The 12,901-nt window shown below is 38.3% G+C and overlaps 1 protein-coding gene across 1 annotated transcript in view; it reads right to left on the bottom strand.

The window, feature by feature from the left end:
• Positions 1–2,544: 2,544 nt before the first annotated feature.
• Positions 2,545–12,901, bottom strand: part of sh3bp5b (SH3-domain binding protein 5b (BTK-associated)) — a 44,381-nt gene continuing 34,024 nt past the window's right edge. The window contains exons 7-9 of the mRNA XM_055013838.1: positions 11,848–12,067; positions 8,821–9,210; positions 2,545–5,733 (exon numbers count right to left, since the gene is read on the bottom strand). Of these exons, the coding sequence (XP_054869813.1) occupies positions 5,516–5,733; positions 8,821–9,210; positions 11,848–12,067 (828 nt within the window). The 3' untranslated portion in view covers positions 2,545–5,515. The remainder of the gene's footprint in view (positions 5,734–8,820; positions 9,211–11,847; positions 12,068–12,901) is intronic.

The following is a 12,901-nucleotide window of genomic DNA, read 5'->3' as shown; positions in this document are numbered from 1 at the left end:
GTATTTTTACAAACCCATCACTGCAACGAAAACGCACCCTGAGACCTGGTGAATGTGTGAAATGTTAGTGTAACTCCCCAGATTTTATATGCAAAAAGAATTATCAATCTATCTTATCTGGTTTAAAATCTACAGCCAATCAAAAATCAATATGCAAAACAGCGCCGGCGCTACGCTGGGTTCTAAAGGGTTAAATGATTCCATGTGGAGGTCAGTAACACAAGGAGTAGCAACACATGTTCTGATCAGTGGACAGTCATACAAAGATTGGTCTCCTGGCACTGCAACACATCAGAATAACAAAAAACACATTTTCTCATTTTTACCCCAAGTAGCATCTAGCCATAAAGATAGTTATGATTTTATTTGTTCCAATTTCGACATATTTCTGTGAGATTTCTGTATCAGCTCTAATGTAAGGGCAGTGACTGAAGTTTTATTTGTGATGATCTCGGAATTTTTCAAAAACTGATTTAATTAAATGAGATCTTAAAAAAATATTGGGTGGATTGCCGTGAAATTTGCCAGACATTCATTTTTCTTTCAGGATAAACTGTAACAACCTTCATTTAGCACCATCATCGGGTCAAAATTTCAGTTTGCCATATATAAATATCACATAAGGCTCAGCTGTATTTTCTGCTTAATGATATTTGGACATGGCAACATTATCACTATGACAAGCAATAGTTCACTGCAGCCTCACAGAGAAGCTAGTAAGTAAAAGTTCTTTGTTAAACTGTCAATTTCATTTTTTGACAAAATAATTTAATGAACTAAGTATGCTTTTTCCAAAACCTTGAATCACAGTCACAGATGTCTGGTCGAGTTATCAACTACTTTTACTTAAGAATAAGCTTCTTGGAAGTAAAGAAGCTTCCTGTGGAAGGTCCCTGTGGAGTTTTCATGTGAACAAAGTTATGTTTCATTAAGTATTACTCAGATGATGCATAAAACTATTTAGAACCAGTTTTCTAAGATTTTTTTTTTTTGGAATCTGCGTTGATTGCGTCCACTATTAAGCTGTGTTCTTTTTTCCTGTTTACACTGGTGCATTGCTACAGTTTTTTTGACACATTACTACTAACTGTTGCTCAGTGGAATAGTGGAACTATTGTCAGCTGTGTGTGTTGCATTACCTGCCCATGACATGTAAATAATATTTAAGTGATACACTATTCAGTCACAACAGTAAGACAACCGACAGATGAAGGGAAAAAACATAGATAATGTTGCTAGAATGGCACATGACAAGAGGTGGGCTTATTAGGCAGGAAGTGAACAGTCAGTTCTCGAAGTTGATGTGTTGAAAGCAGGAAAAATGGGCAGCATAAGGATCTTAGCAGCACTGACAAGGGTCACGTTATGATGGCTAGGTGGTTGGGTCAGAGGACCCCAGAAATGGCTGGTGTTTTGGGATGTTCCTAGTACGCAGTGGTTAGGACCTTTCCAGGGAGGGCAACTCGTGATTGGGCGACAAGGTCCCCAAGGTCTTACTTTTGTGTGCTGAGTGAAGGCTGGTTCATGCTGTCATATCCTACAGAAGAGCTAGTGTAGTGAAAAACTGCTAAAATGCTAGCTGTGATAGAAAGCTGTCAGAGCACCTCTTTGCATGTTGACCCCTGCCCAACACTGAAAGCATGTACAATGAGCACATGTCGGAACTGGACCATGGAGCAAGAAAGAAAGAAAGGTGTCCTGATGTGATCAATCACATTTTCCTTTACATCATGTGGATGGCTAAGTGCAAGTGCATTGTTTATGTTGGGTGGAGATGACAGCAGGATTAACTATAGGAGGACGACAAGTTAGGTGAGGCAGCATGATACGTCGGGCAGCGTGTTACGAAGAAACCTTGGGTCCACCTAAATATTGTTGTAGACCACATCTTCCCCTTCATGGGAACGGTATTCCATGGTGACAGTGGCCTCTTCCAGCAGGATAATGCACCCTGCCACACTCCAAACATTGTTCAGGAACGGTTTGAGGAACATGACGAAGAGTTCAAGATGCTAACTTAGCTTCAAGGATCTGTGCGATGTGCTAGAAAACAAGTCTGACTAATGAAGGCCTCAGTTCACAACTAATAGAATGTCTGCTGGTAATGTATGGTGCCTGAGGTCTTGTGAAGTCCATGCCTCGATGGCTTAGAGCTCATTTGGTGGTACAAGAGGCAGCTACTTAGACAGGTGGCTTTAATGTGGTGATCGGTGTACAAACAAACCAGGTAGTCACTCAGAAAAAAAAGCTCCACAGTGTTGCTGAAGGCCAGAAACTCCACAAGGAACCTTTATCTATTCATTTCAACATCAAAAAGATCCCTTCATCTTGATTGTGCTTTAGTGGCAACAGAAATATTACAGACTGAAAATTAAGACCAGGACAAATGAAGCCATAAACTAACTGCATGCTTTGATAAGACTAGAGACGAATGAGTTCAGTAATTTAGTTGATATGCCTTCATTGATCTACCATAGATGATCATTAAAGCAGCATTTTTCAAGGACACTGTCCACATCATGCAAAGGAAAAGTCTAAAGAAGATAATACGACACAGTTTTAATAGATATATGTGAATACAGTGACCTTTAGATCAGTTGCAAGCTATCTTAAGATGTGCCAAATGCTGGTTGATATGAATATATTTCAGATCAGATTGCTAAACACCTGTCATTAATTATTTAAAACACTGAGGAAAACATCTTTCCTTTAATCAAAAGAAACAGTAACACTGAAGTTGTCTAAACTGCTCAACTTCAAAATCATATCTGCAGTCTCTGAAGATAAAGCTGATGTAGCAGCATGTGCACATGACCCAGGACAGCAGTGAAGTGAATCGTCGGTTTATTTTACTCAGTCTGAAAAACAGGCACAAGCTTGTAGGCTGCCGAGAGACGATGCCGAGGTCTAAACAGCCGCTGCACAAAACAAAACAGCTAAGAGAGGGGAGGCTGCTCGGTAATTGCACGACAAAAAGTGACACAGATATACAGAAATATACACATAATGTCACACTTTTATCACACATAATAGTCAGACTGGAGAACGATAAGAGGACAGACCTTCCTTCACTAACACCTTTTGCTGACAAGGCAAGAGTTTAATATTTGTATGATCTTTTATTTCCGATCACCAGGCTCTGCTCTGCATAGCTTTGTAGACACCGGGAGAATTTTAAATCAACAGTTCTACAGTTTAGAAATGTTTACCCTCTTAAACAAAATAATGTGTCCACAAATTATGAAATTATGCTCTCTGGTCCTTAAAAACTGACAAAAGACCGTTTGTTTTTGACACATTGTTGTGTTTGTAGTCACAGCCAGACAGTGTGTCTCAGACCAAGATCAGAATCCAACTGTATTAAAATCCTTTGGTCCATGGCAGTAGTCATGTGACAGACAACTGGAAATGAAAAGGATAACTGAACATAATTCAAGGTTAAGTCTGGTGATTGTTAATTTTTTTTAATTCTACCAAATCCCAATTAAAAAAAAAAAAAAAAAAGTCTTGTTTTGTGCCACAGTGGTTCAGTGTTTAAAACAGTTAAGAACACATCAGTAAGCCACACTGTTGCCCTGGGTGACATTTTCTTTGTCGTCATGGAGACACACATTGTCCTGCCGTCATAAATAATAAGTAGAAAACCAAACATCCTTTAATCCGTCACCACAAAAAAATATTTGCACTTGTGTGGGGAAAGTTTGATGAAAACTTCAATGTCTAATGGCTGAACAGATTTTGTTTAAGAAGATTGCATGTTTTATAAAAATGAAAATATATTTTTCCTCTTTTAAGCAGCAGAATTATATCTTTAGCAGGAACCAACTGACAAATGCATCCCTGGTTTTCGTCTTTTTATGCAAGAAGAAAAATATGTTAATTCACCTCCATTATTCGTTTTCCACAGAGGGAACAAAATAAATGTGTCAAGGACAAAAAATATTATAACTTTGAAGAATGATTTAGGGAAACTAAACTTTGCCCGCTTTGTGCTTACTGAGTGTAAACTTTTTGTTCCAGTTGCTCCTGAAAGAAACCTAAGATATTGTTGTTGACTTAAACACATATAAAATGTCTTTTAGTCTGCAGTTATCACTGGTTTCACAGAGTGAAGTTAACACTAAACAGGGTGAAGCCTCCTGCTACTTCTCTCATTATATGGCGCACAGACAGGTAAATAAAAAAATTATCAAAAATGTTTAGTAAGTAATTCTTTTTTTTTTTTTTTTAAATTAAAAAACAAAAACTGACCATCAATTAATCTGTCACAATTGCTGAATAATTTTTTGGCCAATTGACTTGCTGTGTAGCTACTGGTGCAACAAACATGAAACTTTAAAACAAGACTTCACTGAGCTGCGACAGGATAATGGCACATTGGAATATCTGTCGTTCACTCGTTCATTTTTATTATAAAACCGTTCAGTTCTGCTTAAACAGGGACAAATGGAGACTGAAGTAGTGAAGTGACTCAGTAATGACAATTACACGCTAATATCTACTTAAAGTTTGCTAATATTAGCCACCATTAGTTACTTGTCGTGTCATACCAAATATGGCTAAAGTAGGAAAACACCTGTGTACAATAAATTTAGCAAGCGTGTGTTGAAACTGATGAATTTAACTTTTCATGTGCAGGACAACAAGGTCTTCTTTCAAAAGTTTAGTCACTTTCTATATGTATTTATATTGATCTGCAGTGTCACTGTTGTTCTAATGAAAGGACAGATTTTGCATTGAAATATCTTTAACTTTGTCCTATGGTGTGTAGTCCAACATTTGCATTTAAAACATCACCAGTTTAGATTATAATTTAGTATATTGTAGTTTCTTTGGAAAATCTTTGTTTTCCTCTAACATTTAAGGCTTAAACCCAAAGACTTTACATAACATCAGAAAATACAACACTGTCATATATCAAATATAGGAGCACATCGCAGAAGTGTTAGATTAGTTAATTATTAAACATGTCCACATGTCACTGTACTTCCATTAACTGTTGAATTAAGCAGAGCAAGACCTCTGCATGGTTTACAGCATGCTATGTGCCATTTAACAGTAAGAAATTCTTAGATTTGAAAATCAGTTCTACCAGTTATTTAACTGATTGAGCAGGTTTCAGATGCTACATTTACGTTTGCTTTTGTGACAAAAGCTTTTTTAGCTTTTAGTGGAAAAAAAATAACATGAACAATAATTTATTACCTTTTTTTTTTCTTTTTTTAAACTTTAATTACCATGAATACATTTTCAAAGTAAGAGTGCTCTTTATCTCTCTGGCATGAGAGTCCAAAAGGTGCAGTGTCTTTCGTAAAGGTTCACATCTCCACCAAGATGTTACAGGAAACTTTATACACACCAGCTATGACATTCAAAGTCTCTCTTTGAGCATGGAGTTTGGAAATGAAGTGCAGTAGTGGCAGCTAACTTATTAACAGCTCCTAACAGTTCATCAGAGTTTGGTTCAGAGTGAGTCAAGGCAGAGTCAAACTCTAACAAATTCTACTTTTGGTCCTTAGACTCCTTTGACCAGGACCACGGTTTGCTCAGACTCCGTCTTCTGGGAACAGTTGTCTGTGTTTTTGGCGTTGGCGGCTCGCGGGCGGCGCAGGTTCAGAAAGCTGAAGCGTGCTTCCAGGCTGAAGCTTTTCTTGGTGCTGGTAGTCGAGCTGCTGTTGTTGTTGCTGGCTGGAGCGTTGTCCAGAGCCCCCTCTGCTCCTTCAGCCCGGTCACCTGCAGCACAAGAGGAGGTTAGTAAATATGAGCATGATGGCACTGATAATACACAGAAAACATGTCTCAGTTACCTAGGATTTCTAGAAATGATACATCAAAGGCAAATGATAAAATATAAATAAATCCACACAAAATCCAGCAGATTCAGACTAATAGGTTATATAACAGACATGCTATAATCTCTATAAGGCTGAGAAATATTTTTGAATAACTCTGTCGTAGAAAAAAAAAGTTTGCAAGATTTTGAAGTTCTTATTTCACTTCATACATGGAGCAGAAGGAGCTCCAAAATGGTAAAACGGAGAAATAAATATATCAAAGCCACAACTTACCATACTGAGTGCTTGAAATGCTACTGTACATGCATAAAATGCAGTTTATTTCCACATTTTGATTAATTTGTGTGCAAAATAAGTACATATCAAAAGAATAAAATAATGAGCCTACTTTTCATTAAAACAAGGTATTCTCCAGGCTGAACAAATAGGATTGATCTCTATGTGCAGCCAGCTGTGAGACAAGTGCTCAGAGAACATCTGTAAGGCACAAAAGCGAAACTACAAAAAAATCCCCAAAATAATGCAAAAGCCTGTCTTGTAGTATAGCCAACAGGAGACCACTGATGTGTGAGATTTGGTGACACTACACTGTGCAAGAGTGGCCTTAATGAAAATATTAAATCTCTTTTCACTGTTGCAATGCATAGATGATCAAATATCTCACAGCTACCTGCACATGGAGAACATTTTCATCACCTGCCAAGTTTCACTGACGTTCATTTGTTGTCTACCTTTCTATGGAGGCTAAGCGGAGACATTACCGTATTTGTGTTTTATCAAGTTTCACCAATGATCCAAGAAGTTGAACTCTGAATATCTTTCCAAACTTTCCAAAGTAGCGGGGCAGCGCACTTGATAGGCAAGCCATAGCTGGAGTAAATATGTATTCCAAATATCTGTAATTCAAGTCTACCCAGTGGACATTTCAAGTATCTCCAGCGTTTTAAACAGGCAAATTTGCAGATATCGAGAGTTACATCCGGCAATTACAGATGGCAGTGTCATTGTAACAGGTGAGAATAACTTTATAGAAATGTAAAATAAAAAGTCAGACTAGTTAAAATGATGGTATTATCTGTAGAAAAGCTGGTCTGTTGTACTGGCCTTCTGTTTATACTCTTACCTTGAGCTAAGAATGCATTACATGTGCGCACGAATAACATTTCAATGTCTTGACATGGTTTAATGTGGCTGCATGCATTTCTTTTTTAATATTATATCATATTCATTCTTTAAGGCCATTCTGAAAATCTATAACACAATGAACTCCTACTAAAATGAAACTAACAAAGCTACATTTGGCTAAAGAGTGACAATTGTTTCAACAACATTTTAAACACGTATTCAAGCACCAGCATCACACTGAAAACATTCATCTAAATGGCTGGAACGAGGGATAAATGTAATATATATGCCTAAAAACTGTAGTGCCACAGATATATATTTAAGGAGGTCAAGGTTATCTGAAAATGTTCTGATATATATTTTTGAATTTTTAAAAATTAAATATGCTGAAAGATAAAAATTGATACCTACTTCATCTGTTGGATTCTAGTTTTAATAGAAACGCTTGTCTAACCAATAATACAACCAAAAATACCTGTTTTATATGTGGAAACAAATTAGATTTTTTTTGTTCTAAACATTAAAATAGTTTTAAATTTTCAAAAAGAGGTTAAAAAAGGTATTAACAGCAGCCTTACATTTGTTTTTGTTTTTTAAGAGATGTGACCATGGTGTCTACTGAGAAAGAGATTTTGACATTTTTGTACTTAAGACATGTAGATTATCTACAGCCCTTGAAATATATTGCCTTGTAACGGTCAAGCGATCAATTTTATGACATTTATTTGGGATTGTGTTGCATTAATTTAATTATATTGTTATTAATTATGCTTGTGTGCTACTGGAAACAACTGAAAAATACTACATATATAACAGTTAATTACTCTAGACTATACTCTACCAGCTGGTTTCCCATTATACTTTGGTCAGTATTAAATTTAACACTTGAAGACCTTTTTAGTAACAATCTGTGACACGCCAGTATTGGATAACAGTTGCTGCTAATATCAGGTGATTCCTGGCAGTTTTTTTTATTTTAAAACAGTTGCTCAGTATCAATTTAATATTTAGTTTTAATAAATGTAAAAATCTATATTAGATAATTAGATATTTAACGGAGAAAACAATGTGTCTTGCACAGTGTAATAAAACAGAGAACATTGTCGATATAAAAATAACTTTTTTTAAAAGGTCAGTTATATATAGCCCACAAAAAGAAAAAAAAAAAAGTGAAACCACACAGAGAACTACACAAACACCAATACCGACAGACGGAGAATTAAAAAGCGGCCAGACAGCGACACAGCTCTGAGGTTTTCATTAAAGCTGAGTGGAATGTAGTAAACTATTTCCTCTCTCCAAGAAGATCTGCAGATGAGTTTTTTACTCTGCAGGAGAGACACTCGGCTCGCTGTCACTTTGACTAATGGTCTCCTTTGGCGGAGCAGGTGTGAGCCAAGCAGGTAGCAGGAGATCGTACATCTTACCCAGAATAGAACTCTCAAGTAACATCCATCTCACCTCCATTTTCCTTTTTCTTTCCCCAGTCTAACAGCACGTGCAGCACACAAATGAACTCATTTATAGCTATTAAAGATCTTTTCTTTTTTTTTTGGGTGTGAGCTTTTCCATATCTGAAACAAGTGTTCAAGGATAGAGGATGTTGAATGTTTTGCAGTTTGTAAAGCAAAGTAATTAAGGAAAGTAAGTACTCAAAGCAAAGGGTGGCTATTTTGAAGAAAATATAAAACGTGTTTTGATTTATTTCACGCTATTTTGTTTGCTATATAATTTCATATGTGTTCATTCATAGTTGTGACGCCTTCAGTGAGAATCTACAATGTAAATTATCATGAAAATAAAGAAAAACCATTAAATGAGAAGGTGTGTCCAAAACTTTGACTGGTAGTGTAGACAAAACACGTAACATTGATATAACTTTCTTCTAACCATCACCCACCTCTCTCCATGTCACATTCAGGTGACGATGCTCCACTGCATTCACTGCGAGGCCCAAGCACCGGCGAGATGAGGCCAAAGTCGGATAGTGACACGGTGCTGGGGAGGTCCAGACTGCAGGGCCTGGACGGAGGAGCCGGGGAGGACGTGGAGGAGGAAGAGGATGGAGTGGGAGACGGAGAAGCAGAGGAGGACATGCAGGAGGACGTGGAGGAGGAGGTGGAGGAGGAGGAGGAGGAGGAGGAGGAGGAGGCGAAGGGGCAGGGTGAGAGGACCTCCTGGGGGCTGCTGGGAGACGAACCCAGGCTGCAGGTGGAGCGAGTCTCCGAGTCTTCTTCAGACATGATGCTGCCTCCACCACAGGGCTCATCATCGAAACACACCGAGGCCACTGCAGGAGGGAGGAGCAAATGGAGAACAGAGGAGGTGAGAAAAAAAAGGATGACAGGTAAGGAAAAAAGAGGAGAGGGAGACAAGAAAACATTCAGGAAGAAAAGGGGAATAGGAACCAGGGAAGGGAGGAATGATACAGACAGAAAGAAATTAAGGAAAGATACAGAGAGGAGAAAAGTGTGAGCATGAGCAAACAGATATATAAATAGAAGTGAGAGGACACTGAACTGTCACATCACATTCAGAGGAGGCGATTTATCTTCCCGATTTATATCAAAGCACATGGATGCATCATCAGTGTCTGCTGGTATATTCAGCTGCATGTTCCCTCTTACTTTGTAATTACAGTGTGTCTATTGTTACCATGGAAATGCCACCCTAGTTAGTCTATAAGAAAAGCTAATAGGATGAAAAAGGTACATTTTTTTCTGCATGCCCAGACCCTCCACTTATCCGAACTGCTAAGAAACATATAAATAACATATTAAGCTCAGTCCTTTACAACTCTGCAGAAACAATTATTTTTTCTGTAAAGTGGAAAGACTTATATCATCTAGGCATCCTTGGTTCTGGAAGGGAAAGTGCTGTTTATATTTCTTATAGATAAAGTGACATGTCTCCAAGTTTGAGCTTTACTAGAGCTCAGATGGACATGAGCTGTAACCTCCTATTCAATCTTTGGAAGAAAAGATTAACAGCAGCAATAGATCGGATTGAAAAGTCACAGATACAATACCAGACTTGACTGTGGACAAAAAAACCCCCAAAAAACAGATGCGAGGTACTACTGCCATGGAGCCTTTTTGAAAGAAACATCCCATCTCCAAGCTTAACATTCTGTTACATGTGCTGATGACAGCAGGAGAGAGCTTGTTGCTTTAAATTTTACATTCTGGGCAGATTTACAATGCATTTTGAACTCATTGCAGCTCTGGTTCACACCACTGCTCTATGGCAACTGAAATATTCAAACTTGCTAAGGAAAAAAGTTAAAGTAATTAAAACAACTGGTCATATCATGAAGCTATAGGGGCATTATATTATCCTAAGAATCCTATGTTTCTCTGTTTTGTAACATTTAGGATAAAAAAAACTGAATGGAAATTAGTTTGACAGTACTTCATAAAGTAATTGATGAAATAATGTATGTTTAGTAACCCTGATACTTATGTAGTCATGTCAAACTTACTTAAGGTGATTGATTGAATGATTGTTTCTAACAGAGGCAAAAAAATAAATAAAAAGATTTGTCTAGAAATGCACATTTGTGTAGTTTTCCAATAATAATATACTATAATAAAAAATGTAAAAATGAAGGTAAAGATACAGATTGTTTATGCTTTCTGTATTCGTGTTTCTTTCATTGTAACTTGCTTGTGTTCTCTTAAAATGCAGCTGACTGAGCCTACAGTCACTGTACTGCATTATCTTTAAAGGGCATTTTAGGCATTACGACTCGAGTTAGAATTAGTTTTAAATTAAGGCTTGCGGTAAGTAGTTATGATGGACGATTTTGGGGTTATAGGCCAGGATTCTCTCAATGTGGGGGTTTCAAGCATCTATAAATAGATGTGTATGTGTGAGTGCAGGCCCATCAAACAGACTTAAATTGCCTGAAACACAATTGTACGCATTTATCCCATTAGAAACTAATCCAAACTGTGTGTGCCTGTGTGTGTGTGCACTTAGAGAGCGCCTTACGTTTTAACAGGTTAAACTAACTAAATTTTTGTCTGTTTGTCATCAACTTTCCTGTTTTCTCTTAAGTCCCCTAAAACCCTGACTTATAGGAATTTCCAATAATCACATTCAGTGAAGCACACAAGAGCTCACTGTCTGCCTGTGATTTCTCAAGCAGACAAACAGATGCAAGCATCACTCCCTAACAGACATGCCACAAGTGCTAGTAACCGCTTGACCCTCTCATTACCACAAAACAACATCCATCCATCCGTTATCTATACACCACTTAATCGTCATTCGTGAGATGGCTGGAGCCTAACGCAGCTGACTTGGGGCAAAGGCAGGGGACACCTTGGACAGGTTGCCAGTCTATCACAGGGCAACACTTAGAGACAAACAAACACGCTCATATTCACACCTACAGACAATTTAGAAACACCAATTAACCTCTGCATATTTTTGGCCAGAGTACCCGGAGAAAACCCAGGCATGCACAGGGAGAACATGCAAACTCCATGCAGAAAGATCCCAGGCCCAGGCCAGGACACGAACCGGGGATCTTCTAGTGTGCTAACCATCAAGCCACTGTGCAGCCACAAAACAACAACCAATTTAAAAAATCGTTTTCTGCCGTGTGAGTTTATAAGTTATTTTACTGTCCCTGTTTAATAGGGAAGGTGCCTAAATAATAACAGAACTGCAACTAAACCTCATTACAGCTCCCCCTGACATTTAGAAAGACACCAGGTAAGCAGCTGTTACTGCAGCAGTGAGCAGCAGACCAAGAAGATGTGAGGACTTAACCTTTACTAATTAGCCTTTTATCTCAGGAGAATTATCTGAGTCATGCAGGGAGCAGGAACTCATTTAAGCGTTTACCATGATGTTCATGTAACAGACATCTTTGGTAGACTGATGACATGAAGCGAGAGAACCATCGTCCTGTACTCACTGGATATTCCGTCAGAGTCCATCTTAAAGCTGGACATGTCGTCCCCGGAGACACTTTCTCCCTCAGCACCAACGCCACGTCCCCGGGGCCCCATGGCAGAGTTTCGCCGTCGCTCGTGGATTTCATCGGAGATCATCTCCAAGTTCCTGAGGGCCGTCTTGTATTCGCCTTTGGCTTGAGACAGCTTGGCCTGCCGCTCATCCACGTTCTTCTTCAGGTTCTGAAAGGGCAGCAAGTGAGAGACAACAGAGTTATCATGAAGGATGGACAAGACACCAGTACTCACATCTATGATCTGGCATTAACTTTTTAATCTATCAATATGTCACTGTAGAAAAAGCAGATAATAAAGAAAACCTCAACAAAAGAAAGCACCGTGCTTGGTGAAACTGTGCTGCCTGTCATGCTGTTTTTCTCCACTGAATGATGCACTGAAAAGAGGCATGAAAAAGATCTGAAGAGGGCTCCCATACTCAATACGCCATTTTACCACATAAACACTTTGTTGATATGGGAAAATGTATGTGTTTGGAAGATACTGCACACATAGATCAACATAGGAGAAGTGGATTTATAATGCAGGAGTTTCAGTAAACATTTTCATTTTTTGCCGTCTCCATTTAAATTCCTTGTTACTGCTGTCCTGTGCAAAGGAGCATTATGTAAAGTGTTTAAAACAATCCTACTGAAAGTTTGATATTGAAATAGGTAGCTTCTTGGTGGCATCTTTCTTCAGATCAATATTAACATGGTCCTGGAAGCATACATAATTTCCCAATGCTGACTTTACTTGTTAGCTGATGCAAATTAAATCATTTGCAGCTCACAGCACAGCACATGAATGCTCATGGTGCTATGTGTTCCTAACAATGCCAACACTTGCAATTTGTGCTTGAATCAGAGAAAACTAACTTGGGCCTGATTACACCTTGAAGAGCAGATTTCTCTACAGCATGTGCAGACAACAGAAAAGAAGTCGCAGCAGTTTCTGGTCAAGCTGTTTAACCTTTGTTCAAGGTCTAACAGGACTACATTTACAGTGGCAGGAGAGAAC

The sequence above is a fragment of the Amphiprion ocellaris genome, chromosome 9 (genome assembly GCF_022539595.1).
Source record: "Amphiprion ocellaris isolate individual 3 ecotype Okinawa chromosome 9, ASM2253959v1, whole genome shotgun sequence".
Taxonomy (NCBI): Eukaryota; Metazoa; Chordata; class Actinopteri; family Pomacentridae; genus Amphiprion; species Amphiprion ocellaris.
The sequence above is the reverse complement of the archived record's forward strand: the minus strand, read 5'-3'. Positions and strand labels throughout refer to the sequence as shown.